The 19,673-nt window shown below is 52.1% G+C and overlaps 2 protein-coding genes and 1 long non-coding RNA gene across 6 annotated transcripts in view; 1 reads left to right on the top strand and 2 right to left on the bottom strand.

Moving 5' to 3' along the window:
- The window catches only part of CRCP (CGRP receptor component), a 41,209-nt gene extending 39,455 nt beyond the window's left edge, over positions 1-1,754 (bottom strand). For both annotated transcript variants that reach the window (XM_055562243.1, XM_055562246.1), the window contains exon 1: positions 1,585-1,754. In XM_055562243.1, coding sequence (XP_055418218.1) covers positions 1,585-1,592 — 8 coding nt within the window. In that variant the 5' untranslated portion in view covers positions 1,593-1,754. The remainder of the gene's footprint in view (positions 1-1,584) is intronic.
- Positions 1,755-8,481: 6,727 nt separating this feature from the next.
- Positions 8,482-17,515, top strand: ASL (argininosuccinate lyase). 3 transcript variants are annotated; one of them, XM_055562764.1, is made up of 17 exons: positions 8,482-8,569; positions 8,772-8,826; positions 11,263-11,457; positions 11,784-11,867; positions 12,135-12,191; positions 12,299-12,396; positions 13,557-13,634; positions 13,747-13,824; positions 14,208-14,260; positions 14,620-14,682; positions 15,027-15,141; positions 15,283-15,367; positions 15,465-15,524; positions 15,766-15,849; positions 16,884-16,964; positions 17,114-17,220; positions 17,327-17,515. In XM_055562764.1, the coding sequence occupies exons 2-17, from the start codon at positions 8,815-8,817 to the stop codon at positions 17,496-17,498; spliced, it is 1,422 nt and encodes a 473-aa protein (XP_055418739.1). In that variant the 5' UTR covers positions 8,482-8,569; positions 8,772-8,814; the 3' UTR covers positions 17,499-17,515. The 3 variants fall into 3 exon arrangements, with proteins under 3 accessions (XP_055418739.1, XP_055418738.1, XP_055418740.1); XM_055562763.1 differs by lacking the exons at positions 8,482-8,569; positions 8,772-8,826 and adding an exon at positions 9,449-9,499; XM_055562765.1 differs by lacking the exons at positions 8,482-8,569; positions 8,772-8,826 and adding an exon at positions 9,537-9,629.
- LOC129638185 (uncharacterized) lies at positions 13,417-18,893 on the bottom strand. Its single transcript, XR_008707720.1, has 3 exons — positions 18,765-18,893; positions 18,127-18,323; positions 13,417-15,984 (listed from the first exon to the last, which is right to left on the bottom strand). It is a non-coding gene; the product is annotated as an uncharacterized LOC129638185 (long non-coding RNA).
- Between the last annotated feature and the right edge of the window lie 780 nt (positions 18,894-19,673).

Below are 19,673 nucleotides of genomic sequence, written 5' to 3'. Positions count from 1 at the left end.
CTAAGATCATGGCATCTGGTCCCACCACTCCATGGCCATTTTTATGGCTCTTGATACAGGTAAGTCTTCAAAAGAACTGAATCAAGTTATATTATCATCAGTAGTGTATGAGAATTACTGCCCCTGCCCCCTGGTCTGGCCATACTTTTAGTATTTTTAAAAATGTGTATGTGTGAAATGAAGTCTCAGTGTCACTCATTCATAAATTACTCCAGGTCACCATCCAGCCCTTTTCACCTGTCCATGCCTGCCTTGGCTTCCCAACTGAGTCACAGCGAGGGGACCAGGACTGCCTCCATCCATTGGCAGAGTTTAGTAAGACAAGGGATCTTTTTTTAAGACAGATAAATTAAAACAGGTTTGTATGCTGACAGGAAATGCTTAGTGAAGAGGGAAAAACTGATAATGGGTTGGACTAGAGTAATATACATGCGTGTTTTTTTCAAGTTTCATATTAAACCCCATTAGTGGATTGCAAAATCAATTTAATGGGTTAACATTCTATTTTAATAAAAGAGAGTATCAGAGTGTATGGTATTGTCTTAGGAAGCTTTCATTTACATATACCTACTGTGCTTTTTTTTTTAAGCCTGAAAAACACTAATACATGTAGACATTAAACACGAGGCACAAAAACATAAAGGAAAATGTATGAATCAGTGCCAAAGAAAACATAATATGGGGACGACTATAAGTTAACGTAAAGAGAATCAACCCTGAATATTCACTGGAAGGACTGATGCTGAAGCTGACGCTCAATACTTCTGCCACCTGATGTGAAGAGCCGACTCTTTCAAAAAGATCTGGATACTGAAAAAGACTGAAGGCAGGAGAAGGGGACGACAGAGGACGAAGTGGTAGGATAGCATCACCGACTCAATGGACATGAGTTTGAGCAAAAGCCGGGAGATGGTGATGGGCAGGGAAACCTGGCGTGCTGCAGTCCACTGCGTTGCAAAGAGTCGGATACGACTGAGCGACTAAACAACAAAATAAATTGTCAACCATGGAAAAATTCATTACACAATAGGCGCAAAAATTTCCATTTGCAGGAGGAACAATGAGCAGACACGGAAAAGGCTATGCGGAGTTAAAACTGTTAGAATGGCTTTTACCCTCCACACACACACACACACACACACACACGGCTAAACACACAAACTTCCCATCAAACTCGGAGAGCGCTTCTTCTGACTAACGCCTCCCCAGGAGCCCACGGCCCCTAAAGAAAGCTCCACCCCAGGATTTACCCATCTTTCCTCCTGGTACCTCCAGGCCGGACCCAGGGCTTTATATCTCAGTCCCCGTTCCGACACTGAGCCTGGCTCCCCACGGTGACCCCTGCAACAAGAGTGAGTGGATGAGGGAGGGAACAGGCACTTAAAGGCAGCTGGGCCAACTGGCACGCCGCCCCGCGACCTGTGCACGCGGTGGGAGTGGGCGCGAAGGTCATCGGGCCAGAGCGGGAGCCCCTTCCTCCCCGCGCGCCGCGACGAGAGGTCGCCCCAGGCCCACGTCTGCCGGCTCCCAGGGCCGAGACGTCCCGAGCTGTGAGCGTCGGCCGAAAGCCCGCGACCCACTTACACTTCCATATTGCCTCCGCCTCTTCTCCTCGGGTCACCAGCACACGCCGAGCTCCAGGCCTCCGCGCCGCGGCTCCCGGCTCCGCGCCGAACTCCCTGGAGCCGGCTCCGCTCGCCGCGGTGCACGCCGGGATCGCCGCGATGCACGCCGGGAGCCTGGAGGACCCCACCCCCACCCCCACCCCCACCCCCGCAGGGCCGTGAGTAGGGCGGGCCCCTCTGGCCATTTGAACCCCTATGCCCTTCGCCTGTCTCGGAATCAGAATTTTAGGCGTTTGCGAGAACATTAAGCTCACGTTTTCGTTGTCTAGGTTGTATAGAAGTAGTATTAACTTAGTGAGTTTCCAAAGACATAATCGGACTAGCAGGTCTTTGCGGCGTGAAAGACCCCTCGGATAGTAGCGATGGCTAGGGGCGAGGCGGCCCGGAGCTCTATTTCTGGACCTGGGTGTGTTCCGTTCAGTTCCTGAAAATCCAGTGAGCCTGCATGCCTAGGTGCACTTTTCTGTATGTGTGTTATATTTGAATAAAACGTTCTAAAAGGTGTGTGTGTGGAGGGGGGGGACCCAAAAAACCTCAGCCTCCTTCCATTTCCCATTCATCGGAGTTACTTAGCAGGGAAGTGTAAAGAACCTTAATGAGAAGCACAGTCTCCGACCTTTCGACCTTTCGGCCTTCCTAGGAATTTGCCTAAAGGGAATTACAAGATACTTGAAGAAAGATCGATGTGTTGCTAGAAAGAAAGATACTAGAAGAAAGATCGATAATGTTGCTGAGATAGAGCGTAAATGCTCAGCAATGAGGAATTGATCAATCTTGTTTCACCCATACAGTATAATATATGTAACATGAGAAATCATGTAGCATAATTTATATGCTGGGGAAATGCTCAAGATAGGATTTTTAAAAGATGGAAAATGATGTGGTATGACTCTAGTAATTTAAGGAAAAATAAGCATGGGGAAAAAATATCCTAAGAGTATTGCCGCTAGAACCACCTAATCTACTAAGTTTTGTGTTCTTAAAAAAAGACATCAACAGAACCGTCAGTGTCTATTATCTTCTGGATTTTTGGTATATTTGAAATATTCCTCTAAGACTGGAAGGAAATATGCCAAAAATGAGAATGACAGGTGTCTTTTGTTTTTTTAAAATGCTATCTTTTAAAATTTTTATTTATTTATTCATTCGGCTTCTCTAGGTGTTTGTTGCGACATGCGGGATCTAGTTTCCAAACTAGGGATGGAACAAGAGCCCCATGTACTGGGAACATGGAGTTTTAGCCACTGGACCACCAGGAAAGTTTGCGGTTGGTGTCTTTAGACAATGAGTCAATTGCTAATTTTTTCCCACTTTTTTTTATAGCTATAGCAGTTATCATTTACTAAACATTCCAATCCCAAAGAAAGGCAATGCCAAAGAATGCTCAAACTACAGCACAATTGCACTCATCTCACATGCTGATAAAATAATGCTCAAAATCTCCAAGCCAGGCTTCAGCAATATGTAAACTGTGAACTTCCAGATGTTCAAGCAGGTTTTAGAAAAGGCAGAGGAACCAGAGACCAAATTGCCAACATCCTCTGGATCATCGAAAAAGCAAGAGAGTTCCAGAAAAACATCTATTTCTGCTTTATTGACTATGCCAAAGCCTTTGACTGTGTGGATCACAATAAACTGTGGAAAATCCTGAAAGAGATGGGAATACCAGACCACCTGACCTGCCTCTTGAGAAATTTGTATGCAGGTCAGGAAGCAACAGTTAGAACTGGACATGGAACAACAGACTGGTTCCAAATAGGAAAAGGAGTACATCAAGGCTGTATATTGTCACTCTGCTTTTTTAACTTCTATGCAGAGTACATCACGAGAAATGCTGGGCTGGAAGAAACACAAGCTGGAATCAAGATTGCCAGGAGAAATATCAATAACCTCAGATATGCAGATGACACCACCCTTATGGCAGAAAGTGAAGAGGAACTAAAAACCCTCTTGATGAAGGTGAAAGAAGAGAGTGAAAAAGTTGGCTTAAAGCTCAACATTCAGAAAACGAAGATCATGGCATCTGGTCCCATCACTTCATGGGAAATAGATGGGGAAACAGTGGAAACAGTGTCAGACTTTATTTTTCGGGGCTCCAAAATCACTGCAGATGGTGACTGCAGCCATGAAATTAAAAGACGCTTCCTCCTTGGAAGGAAAGTTATGACCAACCTAGATAGCATATTCAAAAGCAGAGACATTACTTTGCCAACAAAGGTCCGTCTAGTCAAGGCTATGGTTTTCCCAGTAGTCATGTATGGATGTGAGAGTTGGACTGTGAAGAAAGCTGAGCACCGAAGAATTGATGCTTTTGAACTGTGGTGTTGGAGAAGACTCTTGAGAGTCCCTTGGACTGCAAGGAGATCCAACCAGTCCATTCTGAAGGAGCTCCGCCCTGGGATTTCTTTGGAGGGAATGATGCTAAAGCTGAAACTCCAGTACTTTGGCCACCTCATGTGAAGAGCTGACTCATTGGAAAAGACTCTGATGCTGGGAGGGATTGGGGGCAGGAGGAGAAGGGGACGACAGAGGACGAGATGGCTGGGTGGCATCACTGACTCTATGGACGTGAGTCTGAGTGAACTCCGGGAGTTGGAGATGGACAGGGAGGCCTGGCGTGCTGCGATTCATGGGGTCTCAAAGAGTCGGACACGACTGAGTGACTGAACTGAACTGAAACATTCTCTTTGCAAGGTTCTTGATAAGTGCTTTACTATTCCATGATTTTAACAGTTAACAGTTAACAGTGCAGGCTTTGCAGGCAGCCTGTGATTCTATTTACCTCCATCAGTTTCTTAGGGGTCATTTAACCTTGGGAGTTTACTTAACTTCTCCTAACCTTAATTCCCTAATGTATAAATTATGGATCTGTTAGATATCTAAAGTGCCTAGCACATACTAAGTGCTCAACAAATAATAATTACTGACTGTACAGTCATGACACTCTATTCGGTAGTTTCCTTTGTTATCCAAATTTTACTACTGAGGAAACTTGAGCCAAGCTTGGAGAGATTATAATTTACCCAGAGTCACTCATCTAGGCCTGTAGGGATTTAAACCCAGGCAAATCTGAACAAATACATGAAGTGTATTAAATTGTCAATAGTGATTAATGACTGGATAAATGCAACATGCAGTATTAATACAATGGAATACTATTTAGCAATAAAAAGGAATGGAGTACTTATACATGCTACAACATGGATGATCCTCAAATACATGCTAAGTGAAAGAAGCCAGACACAAAAGACAGCATATTATATGATTCCATTTATATGACATGTCCAAGAATAGGCAAAAAGAAAAAAAAACAACCTTTAGAGAGGAAGTGGATTAGTAGTTGCTGCTTAGGGTTGGGAGGGGGTAGAGGTGGTGATGGGAAGTTGATGGGTACTGAGTTACTTTGGAGAGATACAAAAATGTCCTAAAATTAGATTGTGGTAATGATTGCACATTCCTGTGAATTTACCAAAAAAACAATGAAGTGTACACTTTAAATAGGTGAATTGTAAGATATGTGGATTATATATCAATAAAGTTGTTAAAATGGTTTTTACCGGTATTTGCCTGTGACACCTGCATTGGAAGGGAAGTGAGGGGAATTTTTAACATTTAACTTTACACATTGGCAATTTTTTAAATGTTTTTCAATATACATGTTATTTTATTTTATTTTTTTACAAGTTATTTTAAAACTACAAAATAGAAAAAAAATTTTTTTGGCCAAGCCACATGGCTTGCGGAATCTTAGTTCCCTGACTGAAGACTGAACCCAGGGCCACATCAGTGAAAGCACCAAGTCCTAATTACTGGACCACCAGGGAACTCCCTACAAAAGTATTTTTAAAACAATTAATTTACTTTAAAAATCAACAAGTAAATAAAATGCCAACCCAAACGCAGATGGCCTAATTCATGTGGAGATTCCCCGTTGTTATTCACTCAACAAACATGTACTGACGGTCCACTGGGTGGTGATGATACATACATGAATAATACACACCTCCTGCCCTGGCTGGCTGCCAGCCTAGTTGTGAACGAGCTCTGGACATCAACAACTACAATCCCCTGTGTTTAGACGCTATGGAACAGAGGAGGGGATGACTAATGAGGTGGAGAGGCGTCCCAAAGCCAGGGGTGTTTGAACTGGGTGCAGGGAAGAACACACAAGGCCAAGGCTTCAAGGATGGGCTGCCACAGAAGAGGTGAGTGCCTCTGAGGGCCCCATGATAAGATGGCTAAACTTGTTTCTCTGACAGATGCTCCCCTAAGACTTTTCGGGCCATATGCAGCCACCCAATCTATCCCATGGGGACAGCCAAGTAGTCAGGAGAGAGGCCCAACCCCAAGGGAAGGCTGCCCACAAGGAGCCTGAATAAAAAGGTAACCCAGGCCACATAGCTGAAATTCCTGCCTGGCCTGTCCCCACTCAGAGCCCCCCTGCAACTTTCCTAACTTGAGGCTGCCTGTGGAGTCTCTGTTGTTTCCCCCAAAAGCACATTATCCTAGAAAATAGTTTTTTGGTTTTTTTTTTCCTTAACAGCTAATTTTTTAGGCAGAGGTATTAAGTACTGGATATACAAAGGGCTAGAACAAGAGCAAAGCTTCATGTATGTCCTCCAAGGAGAAATATCCTGTTGAACATTAAAGCATTCAGGTTTAGAGCTCAGAAAAAAATCACAGAGCTTTTGAAGGTTTAAGTAGAAATTGAAGCCTTTAAAGTGAACTCACCCAGGGAGAGTCTAGAATACTAAGATTTGCTTGATGCTTACAAGTTGCCAGAGAGCTGATCTGAGCCTTTCACAATTGTACACTCATCGAATCCTCACCAAATCTCCTTCAGGATATGTACCAGGCATGGTGTTAGCATGGTCTCATTCACTTCTCTCAGGAGTTCTCAGAATTAAGCACTATGATCAGCCCGAGTCACAGAGAGGACAGTGAAGCTCACAGAGTGGTCAAGAAGTGTCCAAGCCAGGGTTCTCACTCTTATCTGGTCAACTCCAACCTCGCCTGTCTCCTGCCAACATTAGGGATTTCTCCCTGTTCTACACCAAATTCTTCCTAGACCCTTTTGCTGTACCAATGTGGACATTTCAGGGGACAGAGACCAGACAAAGTTTTCAGTCTCCCAAGGAAGGTAAATTCCATACAGCACTCAGGTCTCAGCTGAAAATGATTCATTGTCTGAACAGTCCTGGACCGCCAAGCTGGCAAAGAAAATGAACACAGATTTGCTTGGGGTCAAGGCTCCCCAGATGGATGTTCTTGCTGCCTGTACAGAACACTGGCTTTGTGGTCATACTCCTGAAGGTCATTCTCAGCTCTGCTACTTCCTAGCTGGGTGTTTTGGGACTCCCAGCCTCAATATTCTCATCAGCAGAATGGGAATAATTATAGCATTGACCACAGAGGGTGGTTGTGAGGATCTAAGTACATAATCGCTATATAATATGATCAGCATAGATAGAGCCTGGCACACAATTAGAAGTCAAGAAGTATTAGCTATCATTGTCATTTTGTTTGTTCTATTTATATACTGGAAATGCCTCCGGCTATCTCCAAATTTCTTCCTTAACCTTTTCTTCCCTCAGGCAGGAGCCAGAGCTTTGGATTTCTGAAGATGCTCAGGAGATGTGATGATGTAAGAATGTTTCCTTTCCCTCCCAGTCTCCCTCTTTTCCTGGGAGCATACAGGAGCCCAGAGCTAGGCATCTGCATCAGTGGGGAGTCTTTCCAACACTGGCTCCAATATTGATGGATGAAAGGGAGTAGCAAGACAGGGAAGGAACGGTTTTCCAGGCATAGGGAAGAGCATTTAGGAAACCTTGCAACAGCTTTATGAATTCTAGGAACTCCAAGTAATCCCACACTTGAGTGAGGGCTAAAAATATTCAACCCACGAGGTATTCCAGCTATTGGTCCAAACCTTCTCAGTTGACTTTCAAGGCCGTTTTACAAACTTGCCCCAACCTACTTCCTACTTCTCCTCCCCACCGCCATCCTCAAGCCCCTGACCCTTTGTTATAGCCACTCTAATGGTTTCCTATTCTCCAAGCAGGTCTTTCACTTTCCTGCCTCTGGCCTCCCGAACTTTGCCCAGGCTGCCCATCCCCTAAAGGGAATGTCCTAACGACTCAATGAACAGGAATTTGAGCAAACTCCAGGAGATAGTGGAGGCAGAGGAGTGCTGCAGTCCAGAGTGTTGCAGTCCATGGGGTCCCAAAGAGTCGGACTTGGCGACTGAACAACAAACCCTCATCTTCCAAGACCCAACTCAGGGTACATCTCCCCCAGAATGTAGAACTTCCAGAGCAGAAGTTCGAGACCCCCTAATCCCTAGAACCCGGGCTATCATTTCTGCTGAATAATTAATCATGTCAAGAAAATCTTTCCTGAATACTCCAAGATAAACGCCCCACTCTGCGCTGTCCTCTATGCCCCGCTGCACACCTTGTCCATGCTTTGTTATGAACTTCTTGAGGCAAGCATCATTTCTTTTTCTTCAGTGTCTAATAAACTGTACCTACCACATAGGAGGTGCCGAGTACGAGTTTGTTGAATGAATAAAGAATCGGTTGTGGCTTTTCACCTTCCATGTCCTGTGAGCCCGCCAGGCACGGCCCAGAGTCTTTACCTCTACCCCTATCCCGGGTCTCCCTCCAGGGCCTGGAAGTCTGCAGCCTTGAGCACTGTCGCCCAGGTACCACCCTTCCAGTCCCTTACCCTCTCACTGGGACCGCTCAGCCCAAATCCGCTCCGGAGACGGCTCCGCCCACAACCAGGATTGGAGGGGGAGGCAACGCCCACCTGGAGGGGCCGCCTGGGATTGGTGGGTCCGCCGATGGGAGGCGGGGACAGCGCCGAGCCGCTGTTGACGATTTCCCAGCCAGAAAAGCCCAGCCTACTGGCTGGGCAAGAGACTCGCGGCGCGGCCAGGCGGCGTAAGTGTGCGGCGGCAGGACTGGCAGGACGGGCGGGAGCGGAGGACGCAGAAGACCCGGGAGAGCGCGCTGGGCGCTGCCCACGTCCGCCTCCTCCACCGACTGCCCTCCGACGGGCGCTGTGCCCCAACCCGGTGTCGGACGCGCCCGGGGTACTCCGTCCGGTGGCCTAGGAGGTCGTCAGTCCCGCCTTGTTTTTTAGACCCGGAGGACCTAGGCTCCCGGAGGACAAGGAACCGCCCAACATGGCATCGGAGGTGAGAGGGACCTCGGGGACGCTCGTCCTCCAAGCCTGCAAATGGGGACGAGGGGCGCCCTGGGAGCCAGCCGGGGCGTGACCTGCGCCTGTCGCCCTGGGGTACTGTCCTCTTTGGCTCCAGGCAGGCTCCCTGGAGCACCTGCCAGAGCTCGGAAGATAACTTTGTCCCTTCTTCCCTGTGTCCCCACCACCATCTGCTCTCCCGCGTCCCTCACCCCTCCCCAGCCTGTGTGGCAAACCCACCATCCCGCACTCCTGGGGAAAGCGGCTCTGACCTCACCTGACCTGACAGCGCTCTTGGCCTGGCGGGGAAAGGTGCCTCCCACTCACTCAGCCTCCCCACCTGTTCATTCCTTTCTTCCCTCCCACTCACCAGCTACCCCACCCCACCCCTCCCCATCCTGTGCCCCTCCCCTGCCTTAGCAGTTGTCCCTGTGCAGCCGAGTCCACAGGATTCCTGTGTTTGTTAAGAGCCAGGAGGCAGGGAATCGTGCCCTGTGGCTCCAGGACCTGGTGGCTTCCTGTCCCACTGGCCCCTCCCCCTCAGAGCCAGAGGACTCCTGGGTTCTCTCCCTGACCGAGTGGCAGGAGTCTGAGGCACAGATCCCTTTTCTTGGGCCTCGATTTACCGGCTGATGGGGAGAATATTAGCTGTCTGCCGCCTCTGTGAGGTACCGTATGGTGAGGTCACTGCTTTGAAACTTTCAGGTAAAAGGGCTGTTTCCTTGATGCCGAGAAGGGAACCCTGGGCCTGGGAATCACAAGGTGTGGGTTCCAGACCCCTCTGGCACCCATTAGCTGGCAAGTCACTTCCTCTGTGGGCCTCAGTTTGTTTACTGAATAAATGGGTTAAGACTGTCTGCTCTGCTAGCTTCTGCGTCATGGCAGAGGGCCTGTGGCAGGGCCTGGGCTTTGCAGCCAAACAGACTTGGTTTCTGAAGCAGTCATTCAACCTCCCTGAGCATATTTCCTCATTTGTAAAATAGGGGTAACCTCATAGAGGGCATAACGGCATCTGGAAATGCCTAGCACAGGGCCAAGCAATAGTAGGTGTTAATAAATCATGGCTAATGACATTAAGAGGGATAACACTGGTGTTTCCTGTGTGTGTTCTAAATTGACTATTGCTGGGAATTCCCTGGCGGTCCAGTGGTTAGGACTCCTGGCTTTCACCGCTGAGGGCTAGGGTTCAATCCCTGGTTGAGGGAAATAAGATCCCACTACCTGCATGCATGGCAAAATTTTAAAAAATAATAATAGCTATTGTTCTTTCGTCTCAGCCAATCAATGTCCCTCTCCCCTCACCCCTCACATCCTTCTGGCCCAGTTATGCCCTGGTTCATAGCAGTGCCCTCTCCTGCCACCTTGCCCCTCCCTTGGTGTACAGGTGGTAGCATCTCACTCTGACATCCCCCTGGAGTCCTTTTAAGCCTGCCAGCGGCATAGGAGCTTGGACCTAAGCTCCATTGCAAAATGGGCTGCCTTCAGGAGACCAGGGCGCTGGGCGACCTCTGCTTGCCCCAGGCTGTCCTGTGGGTTGGTACTAATTGGTCTGGCTGCAGCCCCAGTTGTTAAATAGCTGTTATTACTAACAACCCATGAAGGGAGTCCAGGGGCCTGCTGGGGGAGGGGATGCCAGGTGATGCCATGCTGAAGGGCAGCCTGGCTCTGCATCCTGACTGGCTGGCCGAGGCCCTTGGGCCCCAGTGGTCAGGACCAGGGCCCCACGTGGTGCTTTGCTGGAGATCTGGGCTTGGCGGGGCAGCATGAGGGCAAGGGGCGGGTCCAGCTCACAGGGAGGGCAGAGACTGCATCTGCAGGGCAGAGTCCACTGGCAGCTGAGGTTGCTGGACACTGAAGTGTCAGCTCCCAGCCTGGGGTGGTGGTGGAGGGCCCAGGGGGACATGCAGAAAACAGGAGTGGAGCTAAGGCACACCCTGACCCCTGGTAGTCCTCGGCCCCTCCCTCAGTAATATCTAGAATTTACTGAGTACCAGGCACTGTGCTGTATATGCAATTAGCTTAATCTAATTGAATACTCACAACAACCCCACCAGATAAATACTATTATTATTCCTTTTGTGTAGAGGGGCAACCCTGAGATTAGAGAGGTTATATAAAGGCCTATGGTTAGGTGGCTAACAGAAGCCTGGGATATTGCAGGGGGACAGAGGAGAACTTATGTCCTCAGTGCCCCATGATGGGAAAGAACCCTAACTTCAGTGTCCAGTCAGGTTCCCACATTCACTCCCTGACCGACTCTGGGCAAGCTCCTGACCCTCTCTGAGCCTCAGTTTCCTTATCTGTCCAGTGAGAATAACCCTGCCCACTGGCTCCCACTGCCATCAGACTGGGTAACTCTCCTGAGGGCTCTTTGTGGGAGGCATTGTTCTCAAGGGGGAAGGAGATTAATCACTTCTGCCCTTCTGGCCAGAGCGGGAAGCTATGGGGTGGCCGGTTTGTCGGCACAGTGGACCCCATCATGGAAAAGTTCAACTCGTCCATCACGTACGACCGGCACCTCTGGGAGGCGGATGTGCAGGGCAGCAAAGCCTACAGCCGGGGCCTGGAGAGGGCGGGGCTCCTCACCAAAGCTGAGATGGACCAGATACTCCATGGCCTGGACAAGGTACTCTCCACACCCCCAGGCCCACCCCAGAGCACGCCCCACCCCCTTGCTGTGGACGCAGGCTTTCACCAAATCCCCAAGTACAGGCTGCAGTAACATCCCCAGATGACAGGCTTGGGATCTCCCCTCGTAGTGATCAGATGCCTAGAGAGGTGCCCTTCAACCACGTGCAGTGCTGACCGTCTCTCTTCATCCCTCAATGCCCCTGTGATCCTGTGGCTCCTGAGAAAGGTGCTCTGGACCTGAGATGCTCACAAGGAATGCTGCCAGGACTCAGCTGCCGATGCCTGCCCTCCTGACACCCTGTGTTGCTGCCATCTCTGCAGGTAGCTGAGGAGTGGGCTCAGGGCACCTTCAAACTAAACCCCAATGATGAGGACATCCATACGGCCAACGAGCGGCGTCTGAAGGTGCGACACCCACTGCCTCATCCCCTACCCCTCCCCTCTCTGTCTTGCCTGGGGCCACTTGAGCATAAGCACCACCATTCTGTTCACTTCATCACTGGGACTTCAGAGCAGGAGGCAGCAGCAGAGATGGCAGAGATTGGGCAGATCCAGGAGACCCCAGGGCAGGGAGGGAGAGTCACAGGCCAGGGAGGAAGTGGAGCTGCCTGAGCTGACCCCACAGGGCTGTGAGCAGGCAGATCCCAACTGCATGCCTCCTTCCACCCCCAGGAGCTCATTGGTGAAACTGCAGGGAAGCTGCACACGGGACGAAGTCGGAACGACCAGGTGCCGCCACCTCCCTGCCCCCCCCACTGGGGGCCTTCCTAACCTTGGGGGGTCCAAGGAGCAGAGTTAGGGCTGAGTCCCTGAGTGCCAGCTCCTCCTCCCCCCAGGTGGTCACTGACCTCAGGCTGTGGATGCGGCAGAATTGCTCCATGCTCTCAGCCCTCCTCTGCGAACTCATCAGAACCATGGTGGATCGGGCAGAGGCGTGAGTCCCGGGGTCACCTGGTGGCAGAGAGGGCCAGGAGGGCAGCCAAGGTCTCTGCTCTCCCGAGACAGGCAGCCTGAATGCCAGACCTAAGTGGCAGGGTGAAGAGGGCAGGGGGGCCAGGCTCTGGGGTACTGGGAGCCCCAGAACCCCTGGGCCGAGTGAGGCAGAGCAGCCAGCAGCAGGCCATTTCTTTCAGCATCACCTACCCACAGCCGGCCCAGCTTGACACGCAGGGGAGCTCACCCTTTGTGGATTCACAGGCTGGAGGCTAAGGCACCAGGCAGGTGCCCTGAAGCCTGAGGAAGGGGCTGGCTTGCTGGGGCTGCCAGAGAGTCCCTTCTCAGCTGCCTGCATCTCAGGTCCCCCATCCCTGCCCAGCACCACAGGCAAAGGAGAGAGCTGAGGGCTGCCTCCCACTGACCTCATCCCAAAGCTCTGTGACATGACTGCTGAGAAGAGTCTACTTGTGTCAGAGACAGGGTTGAGCCTTCCTTGTCCCAACTCCCGGTAACCCATTTCACTGACTTCACAACTAGGGGAAAACAAGGGCCCAGAAATGTCAACCTGTGGGAGACAGGTGTTGGGAGAATAGGGAGTGAGTGCTAATGAGTAAGGGTTTCTCTCTTGGGATGATGGTACACTTTAAATGGGTGACTGGTATATTAATTATATCTCAATAAAGTCATTAATATTAACAAACCAGAACCATCACCCACAGCATCTCTGCTACTGTGCAGCCTACGCTAAAATGCTCCCAGCTTTTCTGGGCTCCTCCAGGGCTCCTCTCATGCTCACAAACTCAGCCTCTCAGTGCCAGTGGTACCGGCCGTGCTCCTTCCTCCCTGCCCTGGCCCCTGCCCAGATCTGCTGCCAAGGTGCAGAGGCGGGAGCTGAAGGTGTGATCTACATCAGGTCCTACACTCACCCCCTGGAGGCCCCACAGCCATAGCCCAGCACACTGCCTGCTTCCCAACCTTCGCTGACACCGTGTTTTGTCTTCAGGAGGTCACTTGGTGCCTCAAACAGGCAGACCCTTGGCGAGCCTGCCCTGCTGTTCCCAAGAGGGCCCCAGGCCTGCAGGGTCCCAAGTGTGACAGGCAGGCCTCACCTGAATCTTGAGAGCCCCTCACACACCCTGTCCTTGCTCTTCCCCACAGAGAACGTGATGTCCTCTTCCCAGGGTACACACACCTGCAGAGGGCTCAGCCCATCCGCTGGAGCCACTGGATCCTGAGGTCAGAGGGGTCATGATGGAGACTCGCTATGGAGGATGTGATGAGGGGGCGTGGCAGAGGGGAGGGGCCAGGCCAGGCTGCCCTGACCCTCTGGCCTCCTGGCCTTCCACAGCCATGCCGTGGCTCTGACCAGAGACTCCGAAAGGCTGCTGGAGGTGCGGAAGCGGATCAACGTCCTGCCCCTGGGGAGGTGAGCAGGGCCCAGTGCTCAGAGGGTGGAGTGGGGTTCCTGCCACCTAGTTAACGTGGTCCTAGGGGTTCAGCAGAAGAGGAGGAGCCAGGAAGGACAGAGGGGGACCGGAAGCCAGGTGATCAGCCTCCCTGTCCAGGGTGGGAAGGGGACCATACATGGGCCCTCAGCTCTAAGATGAGAACGAGTATGTCACAGCAAAGCCAGGGCTCTCTGGAGAGCCAGCCAGCTGTGTTTCCCCACCTGTGGGGACAGGTGTCTGGCTCCCAAGCTGACCAGGCTCTGGCCCTGGCAACCAGCGCGCAGCATGCGTGTGCATGTGTGTACGGCCAGGGCCTGCCTGTGGGAGCCCTGGTCACTCAGAACCCCACCCCACTCTGCAGCGGGGCCATCGCAGGCAACCCCCTGGGTGTGGACCGGGAACTGCTCCGAGCAGGTGAGGCACCCTGCCCCTCCTTTCCTGGGAGACCACCCTCAGTACCTGCCAGGTCCCACAGACACACACCTAGAGAGGGCAGGGGTCCGGGTGAAACTCTGGTTTGTTTCTGTGGACACGAGGCTAGAGTGGCCTGGGGAGGTCATGCTAGGGGTGTGTGGAGCTGGGGAAACTCAGGACTCCCACCTCCCTCCTGGGACCTGTACAAGAGACCTCCCCAACTCCTGCCCCTCCCTACTCTGCCTCCCTGAAAAGGGGTCCAGGGGGAGGTGGCTGGGCAACCTGGTTCGGGGAAGGGAGAAGGCCCTTCCCAGCCCTCCAGCCCAGCCCTATTGCCTTCCCTTTCCCACCTCACTCAGAACTGGACTTTGGGGCCATCACCCTCAACAGCATGGATGCCACCAGTGAGCGAGACTTTGTGGGTGAGTCCTGGGAGCCAAGCACGAGATGCGGGTTTGATCCCTGGGTTGGGAAGACCCCCTGGAGGAGGAAATGGCAATCCACACCAGGATTCTTGCCTGGGAAATCCCATGGACAGAGGAAGAGTCAGACACAACTTAGCAACTAAACAATAACAACCTGGGAGCCAGCCCGCCTGTCCTCCAGGGCCAGTCCCCTGCAGTGTGTGCTGCCTCTGTTCCCCCGCCCTGGCTCCTCTCCAGCTTCCTGCCACCCCTGTATGGCCCACCTGGAGCTTCTCCAGGCTGGGTGAGCAGCAAGACAGGCCTGGTGAGCAGATAGCTTGCTCTCTCTTTTCTCCCACAAGCCGAGTTCCTGTTCTGGGCTTCGCTGTGCATGACCCACCTCAGCAGGATGGCTGAGGATCTCATCCTCTATGGCACCAAGGAGTTCAGCTTCGTGCAGCTCTCAGACGCCTACAGGTGAGGCTGCGCCCACCCTCGCCTAGCCCTGCAGCCCCCGGAAGGGCTTGATTCCTCCCCACCCCTGCCCCGGGCAGAGCTGCCCAGCAGACCAGCCAAGTGGTGCGGGAGCCCCTTCAGCCCCAACATCTGTGTCTCCAGCACTGGAAGCAGCCTGATGCCCCAGAAGAAAAACCCAGACAGCCTGGAGCTGATCCGGAGCAAGGCGGGGCGAGTGTTTGGACGGGTGAGCCAGGCAGGGAAGGGGGCACGGCCTCAGGGCTGACCCGAGGGTCCAGAGGGAACGTCCTGGACAAGCTCTGAAGTCCTCCCTTTCCCCGCAGTGTGCTGGGCTCCTGATGACACTCAAGGGACTTCCGAGCACCTACAACAAGGACTTACAGGTTCGGGACCCCCTGTTCTACCTCACACACCAGTTCTCGGGGTCTTGGCTCATCCGGGCAGGGGCCCCACAGAATTGCCACCTCCCATCGTGTACACCCAGCCCTTGACCACCCTGAGAGCTCTCTCCTCTTCCTCAATGCGGGGTGTATGAGGTACTGTGTGTTCCCAGTGGGAGGCAGTGGGGGTGCCTCCGTGGGGACCCAGCTCCTGGGGCCTTACTTCCTGCCATGTGTCTCCCAGGAAGACAAGGAAGCCGTGTTTGAAGTGTCCGACACCATGAGCGCCGTCCTCCAAGTGGCCACTGGTGTCATCTCTACCCTGCAGGCAAGACACTCCTCTTCTCCCCGAGGCTCTCAAACTTGGGGGTTGTGTGCCAGGAGGGTGATCTTGAGAGGAGGCAGGTGTGGGTGGGTCTGGAAGACCTGCGGCAGAGGGAGGGGGTATGTGCTTGGTCCTGCCCTGGGAACAGTGAAGAGACACAGTTAAGCTGCTGCAGGAGAATGGAAGTGGGTTAGACCCAAGGAGCCCCCTCAACTGGCCCGACCAGATTTCTTTTTAAACACTTACTGTGGGAGAATTCAATATACAACAGTGGAGAGGATATAGGATGACCCCTGGGCTTCCCCAATGGCACAGTGGTAAAAGAATCCCCCTGCCAATGCAGGAGACCTGGCTTCGATCCCTGGGTTGGGAAGATCCCCTGGAGGAGGAAACCTGCTCCAGTATTCTAGCCTGGGAAATCCCATGGACAGAGGAGCCTGGCAGGCTACAGTCCATGGGGTCACAAAGAGTCAGACACGACTGAGCACCCACACATGCACACATAATGAACCCCTACATAGTAACAGCATTCAGCTTAAACAGTCAGCTCACAGGCCATTCTCCATTCAACTATCTTTACCCGTTACCCCACCCACCATTGTTTTTAACCAAATCCCCCGCATATAATTTCATTTCTAAGTATAGTTCAGGGTACCTCTCTAAAGTAGTGGTTCTCAAAGTGTGGTCCCGGGATCAGCAGTATCAGCATCACCTGAGAACTTGACAGACCTGCAATCCTAGGCCCCCCTGCAGACCCACTGAATCACAGGCTCTGGGATAGGCCACACGATCTATAGTCTAATCAATCCTGCAGGTGGTTCTGATGCATTCTAAAGATCAGGAGGCAACCCTGGTAACACAGCTAACACTTATCAATAGTTGGGAAATGGTAGCTCAAGCAGAAAGCAGGACAGGGTGGGTGAGAGGGGGTCTGCCCAAGGCAGGGGACATCCTGACTGAGCGGGGTGGGTCTGGGGCGGGCAGCTCCAGGACCCAGAGCCCCCGGATTCACTGCCAGCCTGTCCTGCTGTCCCCAGATTCACCGTGAGAACATGGGACGGGCTCTGAGTCCTGACATGCTAGCCACTGACCTCGCCTACTACCTGGTCCGAAAAGGGGTGAGTGTGGGGCAGCCAGGGTGGAGGGGCCAGGGGACAGGGATGTTCCCCAGGCCGGGGTTGGGGGGGCCGTGGGGGCCCCAGCACTCCAACAGAACAAGGGGTGGAGAAACCTGTGTCAGCACTGCCCTCCTCCCTGGCTCTCCCAGATGCCATTCCGCCAGGCCCACGAGGCCTCCGGGAAAGCCGTGTTCATGGCCGAGACCAAGGGGGTCGCCCTCAATCAGCTGTCACTGCAGGAGCTGCAGACCATCAGGTGCGTCCCCCTTCCTGTCCTCCCCCCATCTGCTGGGAGGCAAGCCCAGGCCCTCTGAGACTGGGCTGGCCGAGAGGTCTTGGCCCACCTCCGCCTCCCCCCCCAGCCCCCTGTTCTCGGGCGACGTGAGCCACGTGTGGGACTACGGACACAGCGTAGAGCAGTACGAGGCCCTGGGAGGCACCGCGCGCTCCAGCGTCGACTGGCAGATCGGCCAGCTGCGAGCTCTCCTCCGGGCACAGCAGACCGAGAGCCCTCCCCACGCCTCTCCCAAATAAAGCGGGCCCTGAAAGAGGCTGTGTGTGTTTCCTGCCCAACCTGTCTGCCTCAGTGGTGGGCTCTGACGGGTAGCGGGTCTGCTGAGCCGGCAGTAGAGGCCATCAGGGAGGTGGAAGAACCCGGTGACATAGCTAGAGTCAGCGGATGCGGACGGCCCAAGGGGGTCTCACGTGCACCTACCTCCTCCGCCCCGGTGCAGGCCCCGCCCCCGTCGCCGACCCACACAGGCCACGCCCGTCACCGACCCGCGCAGGCCCCGCCCCCGTCACAGCCGGGCCTCACAGTGATTTCCAGCCTTGGGTGTCTAGGCAGCCCTGGCCTCCTTGGATCCGTGGTGGGACCTGACGGGCTTGGCTCACCCAGTCAGCCCCCGTCCAGCCCCCTTCCTTCTGGGGCCCTCCCTAGGCTCCCCTGCTCCCATTCTCCTCTGGGTTAACCCAACCCTTCCCTGGACCATCCAGCCGCACTGCATGGTGCCCTGTATCTTCTTAAAGGGAATGCTGTATCTGGTAGCAAAGTTGGTCATCCGGATAGTGAGTGATGCCTGGCACTAGGTGAGCCCATGCGTGGGTAAAGACGACGCTTTCTCCACCCTGGAGAGTAATGTACAAAATGGCAAGCACTGACCTTGAGGTGAGGCCCACAGACAGGTGGTGCCAGAGGGGTCTGCCCATGCTGTGGTCAAGGGAAAGGATGGTCACGTTGAGGCTGCAAAGAGCCTGAAGTGAGGTCTGGCACGTGGTCACTGTTCAATAACAGCAGGTCCCCCGAGCCAGCAGAGATGCAGAGACCTCTTCTATTAATACACAAATCTCACCAAAATCCTGATAATAAAACATAAATTTCAGACATTTCTTAACAACAAAGATAAGCAAGCTAAACACAAAGTATGAATAAGTCCTCCAAGTGAGTCTGGGAGCAACAAAAAGATTTTGTAAATTAAAGAACAAAAACTCTGGCATTGGGGGACACTACACCAAATTCCCAAAAGGGTCAAAGCTATGGGTCACAGCATCTTCTAGAGCAGTGTTTCTCAAAGCCGGGGTTCCTGACTATTATCATCATCTTCAAACTTGTTAAAAATCAAATTTTCAGTCCCCACCAAGACCTGTTGTTCTTCAGTCGCTAAGTTGTGTCTCTTTTGTGACCCCATGGACTGTAGCCTGCCAGGCTTTTCTGTCCATGAGATTTCCCAGGCAAGAATACTGAAGTGGATTGCCATTTCCTTCTGCAGGGGATCTTCCTGACCCAGGGATTGAACTCACATCTCCTGCTTGGCAGGAAAGTCTTTACCGCTGAGTCACCTGAGAAGTCCCCAGCAAGACCTACTGAATCATTCTGGGTGGGGTCCAGCAATCTGTTTTAACAAGTGCTTCAGGTGATCCTGATGTGTGCTCAGGTTTGAGAGGCACTGATCTTAATCTTGTTACACAAAGTTGCTGCAGACCAGCAACATCCACCTCACCTGAGGCCCGCCCTGATCTACTGATTCAGAATCTGCACTTTAACAAACTACCCAGGTGATTCCTGTACACTCTTAAGTAAGAGTCAGAAATGCTGATTTGTGGATAAACAAGAAGGGTTTATTTTATAGTACAGGAAAACTATATATTTGGTAACTTGTCGTATCCTTTAATGGGCTTCCCAGGTGGCTCAGTGGTAAAGAATCCACCTGCCAGTGTAGAAGATGTGGGTTTGATCCCTGGGTCGGGAAAATACTCTGTAAGAGGACATGGCAACTCACTCCAGTATTCTTGCCTGGAGAATCCCATGGATAGAGAAGCCTGGTGGGCTACAGTCCATGGGGTCACAAAGAGTCGGACATGACTGAGCAACTAAACAAAAATAGTAGAATTACAGTGTTGTGTTAATTTTGTGTTAATAGTTGTGTACACTTTGTGTACAGCAAAGTGACTGTACATCTGTATATACAACATATATATACATTCCTTTTCATATTATTTTCCATTATGATTTATCTCTGGATATTGAATATAGTTCCCCATGCTGTACAGTAGGACTTTATTGTTTTATTGATTCTACATATACCAGTTTGCATCTGCTAATCCCAAATTCTCAACCCAGATCTCTCCTACCCACTATCCCCTTAGCAGCCATCCTTCTCTTCTCTATGTGCCTGATTCTATTTCTGTTTCATAGATTCATTTGCATTG

Source organism: Bubalus kerabau, chromosome 23 (assembly GCF_029407905.1).
Source record: "Bubalus kerabau isolate K-KA32 ecotype Philippines breed swamp buffalo chromosome 23, PCC_UOA_SB_1v2, whole genome shotgun sequence".
NCBI lineage: Eukaryota > Metazoa > Chordata > Mammalia > Artiodactyla > Bovidae > Bubalus > Bubalus kerabau.
The sequence above is the reverse complement of the archived record's forward strand: the minus strand, read 5'-3'. Positions and strand labels throughout refer to the sequence as shown.